Genomic DNA, 19,455 nt, shown 5'->3' with positions numbered 1-19,455 from the left:
AGAGATAGTGCTGCACTGTTGCCTGCTAATGAGAGACAGAGAGAGGGGGGGGGAATTGCACCACTCCGTTCACACAGGTGTGATTTTTTTTTTTCTAAACTGTTGGGATTTAGAAGACTAAATCGGTTAAATTGTTGTCGGCTGTATAAATGCATTGTTATAAACCATTCTGTGGTCCTCCCTAACCACAAGATTCGAACTGTTGTCGTAGCAAAACATTGCTCAAAGGCAGAAACGAATAACTTGTAATGCAACTGCTTTGGTAAAAGGTTAAGAATCTGCCTCACTGACCCAAGTGCAATTTCAGTCGACCCACCGAGGAGAAACATTTATACAGAAGGACGGACTGTTTTCTTTTAATAGTTGGATAGAATTGTTTCACACATGTTTTACAATTAATGATCTGTCTTTTTCCAGATGGGAAGTTGTTGCCAACTACATGAACTTACACTCCAGCAGTGGCGTCAAGAGGACAGCCAAAGATGTCATTAACAAAGCCAAGAATCTCCAGCGGCTGGGTGAGAAGATGACCAGTTTAGGCTGCTTCTTACTGTGGGCTTATGGACATGTCAGGAGAATGCGTTTGTAGTTAAATACTTTTTAGAAATGTTTCATTGGATATCCCATATTGACTTATGTAAGTCTTGTAGCCATGCCATTCTGACTGGTTATTTGACAATGCATCAGTTTAAAAAGAGACTGCATAAAAATAGCAGTGCATGGAGTCAGTCATTGACCAGTCCAGGAATTTATTCAAAGTGCACTTACTGACCACAGCTTCATTTTCTCTCTCTCTCCAGATCCTATGCAGAAAGATGAGATCAACAAGAAAGCCTTTGAGAAGTTTAAGAAGGAACATTCTGCCGTACCACCCACGGTGGACAACGCAATGCCCTCGGAGAGATTTGACGGTGAGTGTTTGGGACATCCTATTGGGTTCACTTTATTCCATTAGATTGGAATTGACGGGAGTTCAGATGTCGATGACTTATGGTAGCAGTGTGTCCACAGTATCAATCGATAATAAATCTTTGCCATGTCGAGCATTGAGTCTAATGGGATGAGCAGTTCTCCAGAACCGGCCCGCTCCAGTAACTGTTAAAATCTAGGGCTGGAACAAGGCAGTCAGTCACTTAACCCATTATGTTATACTTTATCTGTTGAAAAATAGCAGATCTACAAGCTCATAGCTTTACGAGCATGTAGGTCTGCTATTTTTGCTTCTGGGAGGGTCCCTGGAACAACATATTTTCAGATGGGGGTCGGCGGCCAATTAGTTAGTTTTTGGGTTCTTGACATGAAAAACTTTGAGCACCACTGATACAGAAACACGGGTATTTCAGAAAACATTTTGTTTTTCTACGTCAGGTCTAAATGGGTTAAGTAATTTCATGAAATAGTACGCAGATTGACATTCATTGAGAAAACAACCTTTTTGAGGTGTAACGGCATAGCATCCAGTACTTTAACCCATTTTGGTGTTAAACATAGCTATTGAAAAATAGCAGATCTACAAGCTCATAGCGCGCCACCGAGTGGCACGCTACGAGCTTGTAGGTCTGCTATTTTTGAAAAATCGTGAAAATATTTATTTCAGAAAACTGGAGGATTTCTTTTAAATGTCAACGTCAGGCCTAAGTGGGTTAATGAATGAATAATAAACTGTGTGTTGCCGCCACAGATCCAGTTCCCTGGACCACCGAGGAGCAGAAGCTTCTGGAACAGGCTCTGAAGACCTTCCCCGTCAGCACGGCAGAGAGGTGGGACAAGATCGCCTCGGCTGTCCCCGGACGCTCCAAAAAGGACTGTATGAAGAGGTATAAGGTAAGCCCAGGAAAAGCACCGACTCCCGATCCTCTTTGCTGCGTGTCGCTGTGCTCTCTCGCACCCGCTTCGGATGTTATCACCCCTTAATCAAGGGAATGGTCGTGATCAACATACTGGGAAATCGGGAAGTAAAACTATGGGAGCGTTTGCTTTTTGTTTCAATGACGGAGCCACGTGAGGCGCCGACCACCAGAGCCGACTCAGCGCCGTCCGAGTTACGTCCCGATAGGCAGAATAGTAAATATTAGTAGGCTAGTAGCCCCTAGTTTCCATGCCCGACAATAGATTTGGAAATGACACGTTCAGCAGGGGAGTCCTTGACCAGGCTATGTCTGCACAAGTAGCCTTGCCGAGCCATGAGGCCCATAGGGGCAGGAGCCTATCTCCTGTTTCTGTAACGTGAGGCAGCTTGATGTACAAGTACACCCCCTGGACATGACGCTAGTATGTCGCAGGGACTTACCCCCAATCCAACCCTTGATGCTGAGTGTCAAGCAGGGAGGCACTGGGTCCCATTTTTAGAGTCTTTGGTTTGACCTGGCTGAACCCCGACCTCAGTCTCAGGGCAGACACTCTAACCACCACTGGCTATATTCCAAGTACGTCCTGATAACGGATGAATCCGTCGTCTCCCCCCATTTCAGCTGTACACAACTGTATCAAATAAGGTAGAAAAAGCTTCAACCTGGTTTCGGGCATTAGGTGAAGATGTTTGAAGATAATTCCGTTTTAACCACTAAGTGTAGTACTGTACTGTTTTAAGTATGCTATTTCTTTCTGTCCCCCTCTCAACAGGAATTGGTGGAGATGGTCAAAGCCAAGAAAGCTGCACAGGAGCACGTGGTGGGGAAGAGTAAAAAATGACAAGAACCACAGAACAGATAGTTGTCGTTATTTTAACATTATTGTGTTGGTCTTTATTTTTTAATGAAATTAAAGGAGAAAAGAAATACAGAAAGACTTAATCAATGAGTTTGTTAAGTTTTGTGTGTATATATATTATATACTGTACATTTGGGATTCTAAATATGAATCCTAAGAGTGTTTGTGTTGATTTAAGTTCTCATCCAGTACATCCCACTACGGATCCGGTTGTAGTCGGGGAGCTGTTCAATTGGACCTGAAAAAGTAAAGAATAAATAAATTACGTTTAAATAGCAAAACAACATTTGTGCAATATTGTACTGTACATCTGTAATGTGGCCTAATCATTAGGGCTGCTTGTAAAAGAAAGACTTGAGCTGATGCTTAGTTTGGCGATCCTGGATACAGCAATAAGTGTGTTGTGTTACCTGCCTTCAATACAGTGCAGAAGGGAATCCATATTTTTGGACATAAAAATTGGGCTGTATAAGTTAAATATCAGTGGTGACTAGTGATGGAAGATACATCGGCCCGTCTTTACAGATAAACAAGCCCGTAAAGTTAAATCTGACTTGCCTAAGCCTGCAGTGCAGACACCCTCTATACACAATTACATTTGAATACAGAATGAGATCGTGGTGATCAGGGCAGCTAATGTTTTAACGAACACATGGAGGCGTGAATGTTCTCTGAAAAGGGATCCCAACATACCCACTGCTGCGATGGCAGGCTCCTTGTCATAGATGTACTTTGTACACACTTCTTTGATGGTCGTGGCATCTATGGCCTAGTGGTGAGGGGCACAGCAACATTACAAATAAACAGACGCATCAGTGTTTATTTCGTCGACTAAGACGAAAAATGTTAGCTAAGCTATGATGACTTATACTGACAATTGTCAAATACAAACTAGACTAAAATGTTAGGAAGGGACTAGTGGACAAGAGATCCAGTATAAGTCATTTTACACTTGGTTGCATGCTGAAAATAGCTGATCTACAAGCTCACAGTGCGACACGTGAGCTTATAGATCAGCTATGTGTAAAAACGGCATCAAGGCCCGCCAAAATTCATTTGACTAAATCTGCTGAACATTTAGTCAACTAAAACTAAACACTAAGACATTCCAGGTAACTAAAATCTAAATTTAACTGCCAAAAACAACACTGGCATCATACAGCTACATCCTTCCAGTGCCATGTGATCCTGGTCTGGTTTTGTGTGTTTGTTCCGTTTCACTCACATCGATCCTGGCCTCCAGCTCGTGCAGGGGGATTCTGCGGCTGTAGCACAGCATCTGTCTGCCAATGTCCTCGCAGATGGGGGTGGATCCTGACCAGGGAGGGACATGCAGAGAGTTAGAGGGGCAGGGGCTCTCCTGATGAAGGTCGTTTAGGCCGTGACGAGAGTGCCCCCTCCAGAGATACTTCTGGGTCCCCATAGAGTTAATATACTGTGACGCTCCGTCAGACTAAATCTGAGACGAAAACAACCACGAAAGTCTCCTTTTACCGCAACAACAAAGCTGCTGCTCTCCCAAATGTGGCTGTGACAGGACGTCTGACCCACACTGGATACTATCGCCATTTTATTTCATTGTGTCAACTAAATCCTCATTAATTGCAAACTAGATTCAACATACTCAATCAAGCCTGCACACATTCTAAATATGCCCCCGGAATATTGTACTGAGCAAATGGACTGTTACCACCTTCAATAATAATAGTCTCGTCTCCACATCATATATTTTCTTTTGTCATGGACACTTGTACAAAACATTAATAATTCTACTCGAGTTGGAAGCATTGAGACCCATTTTAACTCTCAATGGCTTCCTTTCTGAAAAATAACGTCATTGTAAAAAGATTCACGCGTTTAGATATTCTATTTACAATGAGATGAAAGGGCACAGGGCCGAAGCCCCCTTTGATGTCTATGTGTGCACGTCCCTGCTCCTGACCATTTGAAAGGAATAAGGAACGATTTAGCACCAAGGGCCGATTCATACTCCTATTTTACCGCTGTTTCCGCGCTGTAGTGCCGAAATGATTTCGGCTCGTCAGAAATTTTCAGTAGCACCGAAGAGCCGACTTTAGGACGGTACCTGCCCCCCCGAACCTCAAATGACGTCACATTGTAGGCTCTACAGAGCCGAACCGACTTTTATTCGGCTCTAAAATAGGAGTATGAATCGGCCCTAAGACTGGAATCGAGGGCTTTATTTGTCACTCACTCATACAGGTTGTTACAAACAGCGAAGAGTTCGGTGTGACATTTTCTGCAAAACCTAATGCAATATACAACAAAATGAGGATAATACTGTAATGAAATAAAACCAAATTAAAATAAATTTGATTAAAACAAAAGTACAGGTAAGACACACAAAGTCTTGGCAGAATTGGGGAGGTATAATAGAATATTAAAACCCATTTTGGGCGGGAACCCCTTTTGGTGTTTTAAGCATTATGTTAAGCTTTAGCTGTTGAAAAATAGCAGATCTACAAGCTCGTAGCACGGCACAGAGTGGCGCGCTACGAGCTTGTAGGTCTGCTAATTTTGAAATATCTTGAAAGTGTGGCACAAATCTTTGAATATATATTCTTTCAGAGCAAACGTTTTAACTCAAGTCCCTGGAACTACATATTTTTAGATGGGGGTCCGCAGCCAAATACAGATAATTCTGGGGGTCCTTGACATGAAAAAGGTTGAGCACCACTGATATAGAAACATGGGGTTTTTCAGGATTTAGAAGACATTTGTAGGATGTGGTTTCAGGTCTAAATGGGTCTCTCTTACCATCGAGATGCAGAAGCATGTTTGTCTTTAGAAGATTCTTCGCCCTCGCCACTTCGCTCTCCGTCACACTCGTACATAACGACATCCTGTAGTCATTTGCCAAAAGTAAAGTATACACTGTTTAGATATTGTGTCATAAACCGAGGGACTGTTCATGGTATACACATATAATGTACCATGTCATGCTAATTAAGTGCATGTTTGCGCAAAAGCATCATTTATACTCTCATCGCAACGTCGTCACTTGCTGACAAAGTGACAATGTACTACTAGTGAGTATAAATTAGGCATAAGGGCTGGGCGATTAACAGTGCCACCTAGTGGACACCAGGTTTGGCCCTCGTTGCCACAAAAGCCCATTATAATAAAAAGAAAGAAAATGAAAATCCATTGTGCAATGGATGGTCATGTGCATGTCGTCACTTGCACACCGGATTAGAGCAATTAAAAATTTTAAGGTGTCCTGTCCATGGCAATCTAGGGCATGGGATAGGCGTCATAAGGCGTCATTGAGTGAGTTTAATGACATTCAAAAAAATAGCCAACAAGCTCATAGACATATATACATAGACGCCCCTTCCGGCTCTGAGGCGTGTGTCACCATTGAAGGCACTATTTTCCCGACATTCCTTGCGAAGAATAGCGGAAGCTTGTCAAGCTTCCGCGTGCGTAACATAAGTCCCGGAAAATACGCGCTGTGATTGGCCAGTAGTCACTTGAGTGACAGCGAGAGACATGGAGGAGTCACATGAGTGACGTCACTTAGGCAGCGACGCAGTCGCCTTCAGCAAATGCCTTCAGCACTTCTAAATAAGAAAGCTGCGGAGAACTGTTGCTTTGTGTTCACTCTTTAATGTTTTCTGTTAGTAATCTAATCCCCCCTGGCTCTGATGTTGTATTGTTAATAACTTTGTTGTTTGTGTTTGTTTGTTTGTTTGTCTTGTTTTGTATTGTAATGTATATTGTCATGACTGTTATAAAGATTTGTTAAAAAAAAAAAGAAAAAAAAAGCCTTCAGCACTGCACTTCCGCCTTCATTGCGATACACGTCGCTCCAATGAACTGCAACGGCAAATGAGGCATCTATTTATTAATATCTATGAACAAGCTCACAACGGGTCACAAAGTGTCGCATTGTGAGCAGCTTAATACGTACATCAGTTAATTTGAACTGATGTACTACAAGTTTAGGGGGAATAGTCACAATATCCATAAGAGAAAATTAGATTTTGTCTTAAAACCAGGAAAAGACAAATTATATTATATCCAAAATCCCAGACAATAGCGATAATATTGCCCGGCCCCAATATCGATAATATTGCCCAGCCCCATTTGTATAAGCACTCATTTCATTTTCGCTGATGACTTTTCCATGTGCTACTACGAGGGCCACGCGTGTCCGTCTGCCTCACCATTCCATCTGAGCGTAGTGCATCATCTCGCTGATGGTGCCGGGCTCACACACCATGTACAGACCCCACAGGCCGGTGTCCGTGTAGCATGTGTTGAACGACTGGAAGCTGTGGCACAGGTTCCCCTGGCACGCCATCTGGGCCAACTTGCTGGACAGATTCTACAAGGACGAAAGGGGACAAGGGGGGGGGGGGTCCATTAGGACACAGGTTATAAACATGAGGTCCGTCCGGGGACCCCCGAGGGTCCTCGAACGAAGGTGGTCCTCGGTTAAAACCATTAATAGGAACGAAACGGACGCTGGCGGGTCTTACCACATTCGCAGAGTTAAATGAACAGTGAGGTTTCTACTCTGTGAATCGGGGACTAAAGAGATAAATAAATCGTATCAAATGGGGGTCCGTGGTGTGGCTCGGTGCATATCAACCTGGAGTTCCTTGAAATTAAAAAGGTTGACTCTTTTTTGCTGATGAGCCTCGATGCCACCATTGGATCATATTATCATACAGTATTAGTGACTGATCCTATCATATAGTGACTTGACATAATAATAATTATAATGAATTGCATTTTTATAGCGCTTTTCTATGCTCTACGTGCCTACTCAAAGTGCTTACAATGGTTCATTCATTCATACATTGGGAGGTGAAGCGGCGAACAGTCGACACCAGCGTCCTCACTTCCCACATTCACACACCGACGGTGGCGAGCTCACACCGACCGACTCATTGACATCCACACTGTACTTACCACCCCCCCTCCAAAGGAGCGGTCCCAGTTCCCTATCAGAGTGTACTTACCACCCCCCCACCAAAGGAGCGGTCCCAGTTCCCTATCAGAGTGTACTTACCACCCCCCCACCAAAGGAGCGGTCCCAGTTCCCTATCAGAGTGTACTTACCACCCCCCCCTCCAAAGGAGCGGTCCCAGTTCCCTATCAGAGAGTACTTACCACCCCCCCTCCAAAGGAGCGGTCCCAGTTCCCTATCAGAGTGTACTTACCACCCCCCCTCCAAAGGAGCGGTCCCAGTTCCCTATCAGAGTGTACTTACCACCCCCCCGCCAAAGGAGCGGTCCCAGTTCCCTATCAGAGTGTACTTACCACCCCCCCGCCAAAGGAGCGGTCCCAGTTCCCTATCAGAGTGTACTTACCACCCCCCCTCCAAAGGAGCGGTCCCAGTTCCCTATCAGAGTGTACTTACCACCCCCCCCTCCAAAGGAGCGGTCCCAGTTCCCTATCAGAGAGTACTTACCACCCCCCCTCCAAAGGAGCGGTCCCAGTTCCCTATCAGAGTGTACTTACCACCCCCCCTCCAAAGGAGCGGTCCCAGTTCCCTATCAGAGTGTACTTACCACCCCCCCGCCAAAGGAGCGGTCCCAGTTCCCTATCAGAGTGTACTTACCACCCCCCCGCCAAAGGAGCGGTCCCAGTTCCCTATCAGAGTGTACTTACCACCCCCCCTCCAAAGGAGCGGTCCCAGTTCCCTATCAGAGTGTACTTACCACCCCCCCGCCAAAGGAGCGGTCCCAGTTCCCTATCAGAGTGTACTTACCACCCCCCCGCCAAAGGAGCGGTCCCAGTTCCCTATCAGAGTGTACTTACCACCCCCCCACCAAAGGAGCGGTCCCAGTTCCCTATCAGAGTGTACTTACCACCCCCCCACCAAAGGAGCGGTCCCAGTTCCCTATCAGAGTGTACTTACCACCCCCCCTCCAAAGGAGCGGTCCCAGTTCCCTATCAGAGTGTACTTACCACCCCCCCTCCAAAGGAGCGGTCCCAGTTCCCTATCAGAGTGTACTTACCACCCCCCCACCAAAGGAGCGGTCCCAGTTCCCTATCAGAGTGTACTTACCACCCCCCCACCAAAGGAGCGGTCCCAGTTCCCTATCAGAGTGTACTTACCACCCCCCCTCCAAAGGAGCGGTCCCAGTTCCCTATCAGAGTGTACTTACCACCCCCCCGCCAAAGGAGCGGTCCCAGTTCCCTATCAGAGTGTACTTACCACCCCCCCTCCAAAGGAGCGGTCCCAGTTCCCTATCAGAGTGTACTTACCACCCCGCCACCAAAGGAGCGGTCCCAGTTCCCTATCAGAGTGTACTTACCACCCCCCCTCCAAAGGAGCGGTCCCAGTTCCCTATCAGAGTGTACTTACCACCCCCCCTCCAAAGGAGCGGTCCCAGTTCCCTATCAGAGTGTACTTACCACCCCCCCTCCAAAGGAGCGGTCCCAGTTCCCTATCAGAGTGTTGGCCACCATGAGAGGGATGGTGTCGGGGTGAGACCAGCCCACCGCCTCCATGGCGATGGCGATGTGGGCCAGGGGCATTTTATCGTCTCGCACGCGGATCTGGAAGGAGACGACAATTCCACTGAAAATCTTAGATCATGCAAATCAGTCACTCTAGTCCAGTGGTTCCCCCAAAGTGGGCTCCGGGGACGCCCCAGGGGTCCTTGAGGGAATTCCAGGGGATCCCCAGCTAAATGATAGTTTGGAACCAAATGGACCCTTATGGTACTGTATACTCTGAGTGTATAAATGGAACCAAATGGACCATTTGGTTCCATTTATACACTCTCAGAGTTACATTTACAATATAAATTGGGGTCCCAGAGATAGAAATGCCATTAAATGGGGGGTCCGTAGACTAATGCATGTCAAACTGGGGGTCCTTGAAATTAAACGGGATGAGAATCTCTGCTAGAACCGTAAATATCTTCTCTTATGGGGGTCCCTGGCATATCTTTTCAAATGGGGGTCCACGGGCTGATTAGTGTCAATTTTGGGGGTCCTTGACATGAAAAGGTTTGGGAACCACTGAATTCTAGTCAATGTATTTGTAAGGTGACTGCAGGATGAGATGGTACAGTACTGTACTGTACAGTACAGTACAGTACAGTACAGTACAGTACAGTACAGTACAGTACTGTACAGTACAGTACTGTACGTTGATATTTGCGTCTTCTTACCTCACTTCCTGTGAATCTGCAGGCTGGGAGCTCTGGGGCCTCTCCCTGGTATCTGGCTGGAAGCTTGCCAAAGTGATACTTGGCCAAATCAATGAGTTCCTCGTGTGAGACTCCTGATCAAAGATAGACAACAAAATGTCTTCAGGCATATTTATGTTAATGTGAATAATAATAATATTAATAATAAAGTCTGCAAGCTTTGCAGATTTAACATTTCAGTCATCTGAGATGAGCCAGGTGATTGAAATGTTCACCGAGTGCCGCGCTACGAGCTTGTAGGTTCTGCCATTTGTTTTTTAATCCTGAAAATGTGGCGCAAATCTTTGAATATCTTTCAGAGCAAACGTTTAACAGTTTGACGGCCGCTAATTGTTTAATCCAGTGTTCCACCGCGCGTAAAACACTATACCCAACATTTGTTTAATGCGTTTAATTCGCTGTTTTAAAATAATTAAAAACAGCGGATTTATCCGGGACCTGATGACGAGGCCGTCGCGTTATGATGACGAAACCGAAAATCAAGTCATCATCTGGGCTGCTAGGGCTTCTGGGAAATTGGGATTTTCGTCGTTGAAAGCTGCAAATACTTCAGCGTATGCTCTAAAGGTAATAAAACCATCTCGGTAGCGTAGAATATTTGATTAAATAGCGGGTAACGCGTTTTATGGAGTCAAACTGTTAAGATGGGGGTCGGCAGCCAATTTAATACAAATTCTGACATGAAATAGTTTGAGAACGACTGACATAGAAACCTGAGGTTTTTCAAGAAAACTGTCAGGATTTAGAAGACATTTGTAGAATCGTCCTTAGGTCTAAATGGGTTAAAATGTCAATAACATCTGTAAAAAGGCCCGTCAGACCCAACTTGACTTCCTAACTCAAGTGATAATACAGCCTTAACGCATTTTGGGCGGGAACCCCTTTTGGTGTTTTAAGCATTATGTTATACTTTAGCTATTGAAAAATAGCAGAACTACAAGCTCATAGCGCGGCACTCGGTGCCGCGCTATGAACTTGTAGTTCTGCTATTTTTTTAAAATCGTGAACATGTGGCAAAAATCTTTGAATATATCAGAGCGAACATTTTTAACTCAAATCTTTGCCTCTGGGGGGCGTGCCTGGAACAACATATTTTCAGAATGGAGTCGGTGCCAATTACACATATTTTTGGTGGTCCTTGACATGAAAATGTTTGAGAACCACTGACATAGAATTTTTTTTTTCAGAAAACTGTCTGATTTAGAAGACATTTGTAGAATCGTCCTCATAATAATAATAATGGGTTAACTCACCTCCAGCAGCAGCGAGCACTATTCTGGGCCCTTTGTAATGAGTGGTGATGTATTCCACCAGGTCTCCCCTGTTGATGGTCCTGTATCACAAACACATTTATAGTTATTATAACTTATAGCTTAGAGTTAAATAAGAAAGAGCACAATTGTTTATAATGCCTATTAGAGGCGGTTAAGGTGGCTTTATAATGCGCAGTAGTCTCTGACAAACTACTTAAACCCGTTCAGGGCTGGGAACCCACTTTTGGTGTTTTAAGCATTATGTAATACTTTAACTATTAAAATAGCAGATCTACAAGCTCATAGCGCGGCACTCGGTGCGAGCTTGTAGACCTGCTATTTTTTTTTTAAATCGTGAAAATGTGGGGCAAAATCTGACTATACATTCTTTCAGAGAGAAGGTTTTTAACTCACATCTTTGCTTCTGGGTGGGGGCCTGGAAAACACATTTTCAAATGGGGGTCGGCGGCCAATTACATATATTTTGGGGGTCCTTGACATGAAAATGTTTGACAACGACTGACATAGAAACATGTTTTTTTTTCTTCAGAAAACTGTCAGGATTTAGAAGGTATTTGTAGAATCATCTTCAGGTTTAAATGGGTTAACCATTTAGACCTGAATGCTTTGCGCCACATTTTCACAATTTTTCAAAAATAGCAGACCTACAAGCTCGTAGCGCGGCACTCGGTGCCGCGCTACGAGCTTGTAGATCTGCTATTTTTCAACAGCTAAAGTGTAACATAATGCTTAAAACAACAAAAGGGGTTCCCGGCCCTGAATGGGGTTTTAATAAAACCAACAATAGAATGTGAAGCTGCTGTACTTGATGTTCTCTGTGGGGCCCAGGATGGTTCTGCCCAGCGCCGTCTCCTGGTACGCAGTCGCGTGAAGGTAGTCAAAGACCACTTCCTGTAGATTCGTCTCCACTTCCTGCATCTCCCGCAGGATGACTCCTCGCTCCCGTTCGATCTCGGCCGCGCCCAGCGTGCTGTTCTGGATGATGTCAGCCAGGATCTCCACCGCTGGGTGCAGGAGAGAAAACAGGAGAAATCAGGAGATATTAAAGTGTTCTGGATGATGTCGGCCAGGATCTCCACAGCTGGGAGGAGAGAAAACAGGAGAAATCAGGAGATAGTACAGTGTTCTGTATGATGTCAGCCAGGATAGAAAACGGGAAATAGAACCAGTGTTATGACCCCTTCAGAAGCCATAATCAGCTGGCGCGCGCGCGCACGCACGCACGCACGCACACACGCACACACACACACACACAGTGTGTATCCGTTGCGCATTTGTGATCGGGCACATGTGTGTGCCGTGCACGTGACGTCATTAAAATAGCATATGATTATGAGCAGCAATCAACAACAGTGCTACACAACACAGGTCGTACCTCCGGGCAGGTCCTTGGAGAAGGCTTTGGCGTAATACACCGTCTGCTCTCTGGACGTGTAGGCGTTCAGGTGCGCTCCCATGTTTTCAATCTCCAGCTCCAGATCAAGTTGGGAGCGCTTTCTTGTACCCTGTCAGATGCACAGATACACGATATATGAGTTGTACTTTAGGGATGATTCCACAGGCCCAGCCTAGGGGTCCTAAATGTATCATTCATACAAAAGTGATACAAAATGTTTATCAAAACAGCCTACATTTATTGTCTCCACCAGGCCGAAGGCATGGGGAGAGAGTATGTTTAGCACTCCGTCCGTCCGTGTGTAATCTCCGGCACCGTTAACCCGGTCGATGCTAAACTTTGCACACACACTCCCTGGATGCCAACATGAACCTCTGCCCCAAATTTTCCAGAACGGCCTGTCATGGCGCCACCAGGAGGCCGACTTTTGTAAAACACATTTCTTTATATTACTCCTCCAGATTCTGTCCAAAAATCCTGCAAATCGTTACACAGTATCTCAATAGTCATGTGTTCAAGATGGAATTATTCTATCCTAATTGGCTAATATTGGCTTTCAAAGTTTGCAGGATTGGCCCGTTTTGAACAAAGAGCGTGCAATTTACGTGAAATCTTTCACTGACTTTCCTACTAAGCTGAGGAATATATCCCACCTTTTTCACATTGGCCTGTTACAGGTGGATTTTTTCAAAACACTTTAACAAAATGCCTCAAATCATCCAATTGCCATCCAAGGCGTAAGAAGAAATGCCATCCTTTTCACATTAGCCTATTATAGCGCCACCAGGAGGCCACGACCTGACCTGCCCTGGTGGAGACCTGTGCCCCGAGGGGCACTTCATCTAGTTAGCATTGAAGCTATGCATGCTAAATCAAATGTCTGGGTTGCCTGCCTGGTCCATCCAGGTCATTAATTTTAGCAGCAGATGACCCAACCCCAAATAAAGGAGGAGGCAGAGGTGAACAGAATTGACAGCGGTCGACACTAAGGTCTCAGAGGCACTTGCCCGTCGGGCAAGTACAGGTCATGTTCTACTTGCCCAAAAAGTAAATTGTCTATTATAGAATTATAGGTCAAATCTTAATTACTGTGAAATGTAACAGTTTTTCTTTTACTTTCTGGGGCTGTGAGATAAAAATGTCATACCTCCATTTCTATGTCAAATACCTACTTTACATTACTGTGAATATAACTATGGATTCACACTTGTTCTTTTATATTTTTAAGTGAAGTAACAGTGAAAACAGTGCTCCTCTAATTTTACACTCCACAGACCAGAAGACAGAGCGCTCTGGCCATGTCCAGGTGTTTAGACAGATATCTGATGTTGTGTTTAAAGAAGACAGAGCTCTGGACACGTTCAGGTGTTTAGACAGATATCTGATGTTGTGTTTATAGAAGACAGAGCTCTCTGGACACGTTCAGGTGTTTAGACAGATATCTGCTGTTGTGTTTATAGAAGACAGAGCTCTGGACACATTCAGGTGTTTAGACAGATATCTGATGTTGTGTTTATAGAAGACAGAGCTCTGGACATGTTCAGGTGTTTAGACAGATATCTGATGTTGTGTTTATAGAAGACAGAGCGCTCTGGACACGTTCAGGTGTTTAGACAGATATCTGATGTTGTGTTTATAGAAGACAGAGCGCTCTGGACACGTTCAGGTGTTTAGACAGATATCTGATGTTGTGTTTATAGAAGACAGAGATCTCTGGACACGTTCAGGTGTTTAGACAGATATCTGATGTTGTGTTTATAGAAGACAGAGCTCTGGACACGTTCAGGTGTTTAGACAGATATCTGCTGTTGTGTTTATAGAAGACAGAGCGCTCTGGACACGTTCAGGTGTTTAGACAGATATCTGATGTTGTGTTTATAGAAGACAGAGCGCTCTGGACACGTTCAGGTGTTTAGACAGATATCTGATGTTGTGTTTATAGAAGACAGAGCGCTCTGGACACATTCAGGTGTTTAGACAGATATCTGGTGTTGTGTTTATAGAAGACAGAGCTCTGGACACGTTCAGGTGTTTAGACAGATATCTGATGTTGTGTTTATAGAAGACAGAGCTCTGGCCATGTCCAGGTGTTTAGACAGATATCTGATGTTGTGTTTATAGAAGACAGAGCGCTCTGGACACGTTCAGGTGTTTAGACAGATATCTGACGTTGTGTTTATAGAAGACAGAGCGCTCTGGACACGTTCAGGTGTTTTAGACAGATACCTGATGTTGTGTTTATAGAAGACAGAGCTCTGGCCATGTCCAGGTGTTTAGACAGATATCTGATGTTGTGTTTATAGAAGACAGAGCGCTCTGGACACATTCAGGTGTTTAGACAGATATCTGGTGTTGTGTTTATAGAAGACAGAGCACTCTGGACACGTTCAGGTGTTTAGACAGATATCTGATGTTGTGTTTATAGAAGACAGAGCGCTCTGGACACGTTCAGGTGTTTTAGACAGATATCTGGCGTTGTGTTTATAGACGGTTCTGTCCGCTCTCAAACGAGCACTGTGACTTTCCCGGTCGGGCAACCTGAAAGCAAACTCCACCTTCCCGAAGGTTCTATTTACCTGCCAGGGGGCAGGTGGGCAACCCTTAATGTGCCTTGTGTTGAGTGGCAGTAAGTACTAGTAATGCAAACTCGACTAGTATCGTCTCACCTTGAATGCCATGTGTTCCAGGAAATGTGCCGTTCCATTATTCCTTTCATTCTCATAACGACTGCCAGCATCTATCCACAGACCCACCTGTAAGACAGTGGATTATAAATAATAAACCCATTTCAACCTCTGATTTAGGTCAACGTTTCTTATATGCTGTATGCAAATGGTGCATTTATATAGCGCCTTTATCCAAGGCGCTTTACATAGTGCATTACATTCACCCATTCACACACACATTCATACACCGATGGCGGCGGAAACCATGCAAGGCACCAACCAGCACATCAGGAGCAATTAGGGGTTCAGAGTCTTGCTCAAGGACACTTCGACACTGACTCTGGGGGAGCCCGGGTTCCAACTGGCAACCTTGCGGTTACCATCCAGCCACTCTACCCCTGAGCCACCGCCGGCCCCATGTATGTAGTAACGTACTGTGCACGTGGAGAGACCAGAGTCTTCGGAAGCAACGCGCAGTCCATTGTCCAAGGATGTCACTTTGGTTTCAGGGACATTGAGGACCACGTGATTGGCAGCTTGAGCTTGAGTTGACAGAAGTCTGCAAGATCCAACGTGCTAGAGAACATAATGTGCTTAGTTAGATAGAAGTCTGTATGGTCCAACATGCTAGAGAAGATAATGTGCTTAGTTAGATAGAAGTCTGTATGGTCCAACATGCTAGAGAAGATAATGTGCTTAGTTAGATAGAAGTCTGTATGGTCCAACATGCTAGAGAAGATAATGTGCTTAGTCAGATAGAAGTCTGTATGGTCCAACATGCTAGAGAAGATAATGTGCTTAGTCAGATCAGAGGTGGGCAACTTTGACGATGGAGAGGGCCACTATATTTATAGTCACTCCAGAGGGCCACTATATTTATAGTCACTCCAGAGGACCACTATATTTATACAGTCACTCCAGAGGGCCACTATATTTATAGTCACTCCAGAGGGCCACTATATTTATAGTCACTCCAGAGGACCACTATATTTATAGTCACTCCAGAGGACCACTATATTTATACAGTCACTCCAGAGGACCACTATATTTATACAGTCACTCCAGAGGACCACTATATTTATACAGTCACTCCAGAGGACCACTATATTTATAGTCACTCCAGAGGACCACTATATTTATAGTCACTCCAGAGGGCCACTATATTTATAGTCACTCCAGAGGGCCACTATATTTATAGTCACTCCAGAGGACCACTATATTTATAGTCACTCCAGAGGACCACTATATTTATAGTCACTCCAGAGGACCACTATATTTATAGTCACTCCAGGGGCCACTATATTTATAGTCACTCCAGAGGACCACTATATTTATAGTCACTCCAGAGGGCCACTATATTTATAGTCACTCCAGAGGACCACTATATTTATAGTCACTCCAGAGGACCACTATATTTATACAGTCACTCCAGAGGGCCACTATATTTATACAGTCACTCCAGGGGCCACTATATTTATAGTCACTCCAGAGGGCCACTATATTTATAGTCACTCCAGAGGACCACTATATTTATAGTCACTCCAGAGGACCACTATATTTATACAGTCACTCCAGAGGGCCACTATATTTATAGTCACTCCAGAGGACCACTATATTTATACAGTCACTCCAGAGGACCACTATATTTATAGTCACTCCAGAGGACCACTATATTTATACAGTCACTCCAGAGGACCACTATATTTATACAGTCACTCCAGAGGGCCACTATATTTATACAGTCACTCCAGAGGACCACTATATTTATAGTCACTCCAGAGGACCACTATATTTATAGTCACTCCAGAGGGCCACTATATTTATAGTCACTCCAGAGGACCACTATATTTATACAGTCACTCCAGAGGACCACTATATTTATAGTCACTCCAGAGGGCCACTATATTTATAGTCACTCCAGAGGACCACTATATTTATACAGTCACTCCAGAGGGCCACTATATTTATAGTCACTCCAGAGGACCACTATATTTATACAGTCACTCCAGAGGACCACTATATTTATAGTCACTCCAGAGGACCACTATATTTATACAGTCACTCCAGAGGGCCACTATATTTATACAGTCACTCCAGAGGGCCACTATATTTATACAGTCACTCCAGAGGACCACTATATTTATACAGTCACTCCAGAGGACCACTATATTTATACAGTCACTCCAGAGGGCCACTATATTTATACAGTCACTCCAGAGGGCCACTATATTTATACAGTCACTCCAGAGGACCACTATATTTATAGTCACTCCAGAGGGCCACTATATTTATAGTCACTCCAGAGGGCCACTATATTTATAGTCACTCCAGAGGACCACTATATTTATACAGTCACTCCAGAGGACCACTATATTTATAGTCACTCCAGAGGACCACTATATTTATAGTCACTCCAGAGGGCCACTATATTTATAGTCACTCCAGAGGGCCACTATATTTATAGTCACTCCAGAGGACCACTATATTTATACAGTCACTCCAGAGGACCACTATATTTATACAGTCACTCCAGAGGGCCACTATATTTATACAGTCACTCCAGGGGCCACTATATTTATAGTCACTCCAGAGGGCCACTATATTTATAGTCACTCCAGAGGACCACTATATTTATAGTCACTCCAGAGGACCACTATATTTATACAGTCACTCCAGAGGGCCACTATATTTATAGTCACTCCAGAGGACCACTATATTTATACAGTCACTCCAGAGGACCACTATATTTATAGTCACTCCAGAGGACCACTATATTTATACAGTCACTCCAGAGGACCACTATATTTATACAGTCACTCCAGAGGGCCACTATATTTATACAGTCACTCCAGAGGACCACTATATTTATAGTCACTCCAGAGGACCACTATATTTATAGTCACTCCAGAGGGCCACTATTTTATACAGTCACTCCAGAGGGCCACTATATTTATAGTCACTCCAGAGGGCCACTATATTTATACAGTCACTCCAGAGGGCCACTATATTTATACAGTCACTCCAGAGGACCACTATATTTATAGTCACTCCAGAGGGCCACTATATTTATAGTCACTCCAGAGGACCACTATATTCGGGACCCTTTGTTTACCTTTTCTGTATTTGGGGTAGACGGTCTCCCCAAATTCAGAAAAGCCAGGTAGACAAGGGTTCCGAAAAGGGGCTATCCTGAAACATGACTGTCATGATGATTATCATGGCTACCCTGAAACATGACTGTCATGATGATTATCATGGCTACCCTGAAACATGACTAGTGTCATGATGATTATCATGGCTACCCTGAAACATGACTGTCATGATGATTATCATGGCTACCCTGAAACATGACTGTCATGATGATTATCATGGCTACCCTGAAACATGACTGTCATGATGATTATCATGGCTACCCTGAAACATGACTGTCATGATGATTATCATGGCTACCCTGAAACATGACTGTCATGATGATTATCATGGCTACCCTGAAACATGACTGTCATGATGATTATCATGGCTACCCTGAAACATGACTGTCATGATGATTATCATGGCTACCCTGAAACATGACTGTCATGTGAACCATACTAGTTGACATGAGAACGTCAATTAAGATCACTGTCTAGGCCAGTGGTTCCCAAAGTGGGGTCCGGGGACCCCCAGGGGTCCTTGAGGGAGTTCCAGGGGGTCCCCAGCTAAATTATAGTTTGGAACCAAATGGACCTTCATGGGTCTGTAACTCTGAGTGTACAAATGGAACCAAATGGACCCTCAGAGGTCCGTAGCCTAATGCATGTCAAACTGGGGGGTCCTAAATGGGTTGAGAATCACTGCTATGACCCGTAAAGATCTTCTCTTACGGGGGTCCCTGGCATGTCTTTTCAAATGGGGCTAATTAGTGTCAATTTAGGGGTCCTTGACATGAAAAGGTTTGGGAACCAGTGGTCTAGGCAGAATATACAGCAACGACTTTTTAGTTTTAGGACTTATTATTCATAGAGAAGGCATGGCAGCTAGGTTGGAGAAACGTAAGTGTTTGTTTAAAGTATTGTTCTAATGTTCTTACCCTGGTTAGGATGTCTGTTGTTTTAAACACGTTCTTCTTAAGGAGAAGCTTCCCTGCGGACGAGAGGCGCTGCAAGGAGGCCGCCATGTTTGTTTTGCAATGCACTGCGCACGCGCACGACATGCTGCAATCTTACTGTATCTCA

At 44.5% G+C, this 19,455-nt stretch overlaps 2 protein-coding genes across 2 annotated transcripts in view; one reads left to right on the top strand and one right to left on the bottom strand.

The window, feature by feature from the left end:
- The window catches only part of dnajc2 (DnaJ (Hsp40) homolog, subfamily C, member 2), a 12,692-nt gene extending 9,900 nt beyond the window's left edge, over positions 1-2,792 (top strand). The window contains exons 13-16 of the mRNA XM_079494658.1: positions 418-518; positions 801-911; positions 1,682-1,824; positions 2,623-2,792. Coding sequence (XP_079350784.1) covers positions 418-518; positions 801-911; positions 1,682-1,824; positions 2,623-2,691 — 424 coding nt within the window. The 3' untranslated portion in view covers positions 2,692-2,792. The remainder of the gene's footprint in view (positions 1-417; positions 519-800; positions 912-1,681; positions 1,825-2,622) is intronic.
- On the bottom strand, positions 2,713-19,442 carry LOC306916671 (mitochondrial-processing peptidase subunit beta-like). Its single transcript, XM_079494659.1, has 13 exons — positions 19,311-19,442; positions 15,677-15,817; positions 15,242-15,328; positions 12,555-12,684; positions 11,985-12,183; positions 11,159-11,238; positions 9,867-9,979; positions 9,103-9,246; positions 6,900-7,060; positions 5,488-5,573; positions 3,935-4,023; positions 3,403-3,478; positions 2,713-2,947 (listed from the first exon to the last, which is right to left on the bottom strand). Exons 1-13 carry the CDS (start codon positions 19,431-19,433, stop codon positions 2,883-2,885), a joined length of 1,494 nt encoding a protein of 497 aa, XP_079350785.1. The 5' UTR covers positions 19,434-19,442; the 3' UTR covers positions 2,713-2,882.
- Between the last annotated feature and the right edge of the window lie 13 nt (positions 19,443-19,455).

The sequence above is a fragment of the Electrona antarctica genome (assembly GCF_951216825.1).
Source record: "Electrona antarctica genome assembly, chromosome: 23".
Taxonomy (NCBI): Eukaryota; Metazoa; Chordata; class Actinopteri; order Myctophiformes; family Myctophidae; genus Electrona; species Electrona antarctica.
The sequence above is the reverse complement of the archived record's forward strand: the minus strand, read 5'-3'. Positions and strand labels throughout refer to the sequence as shown.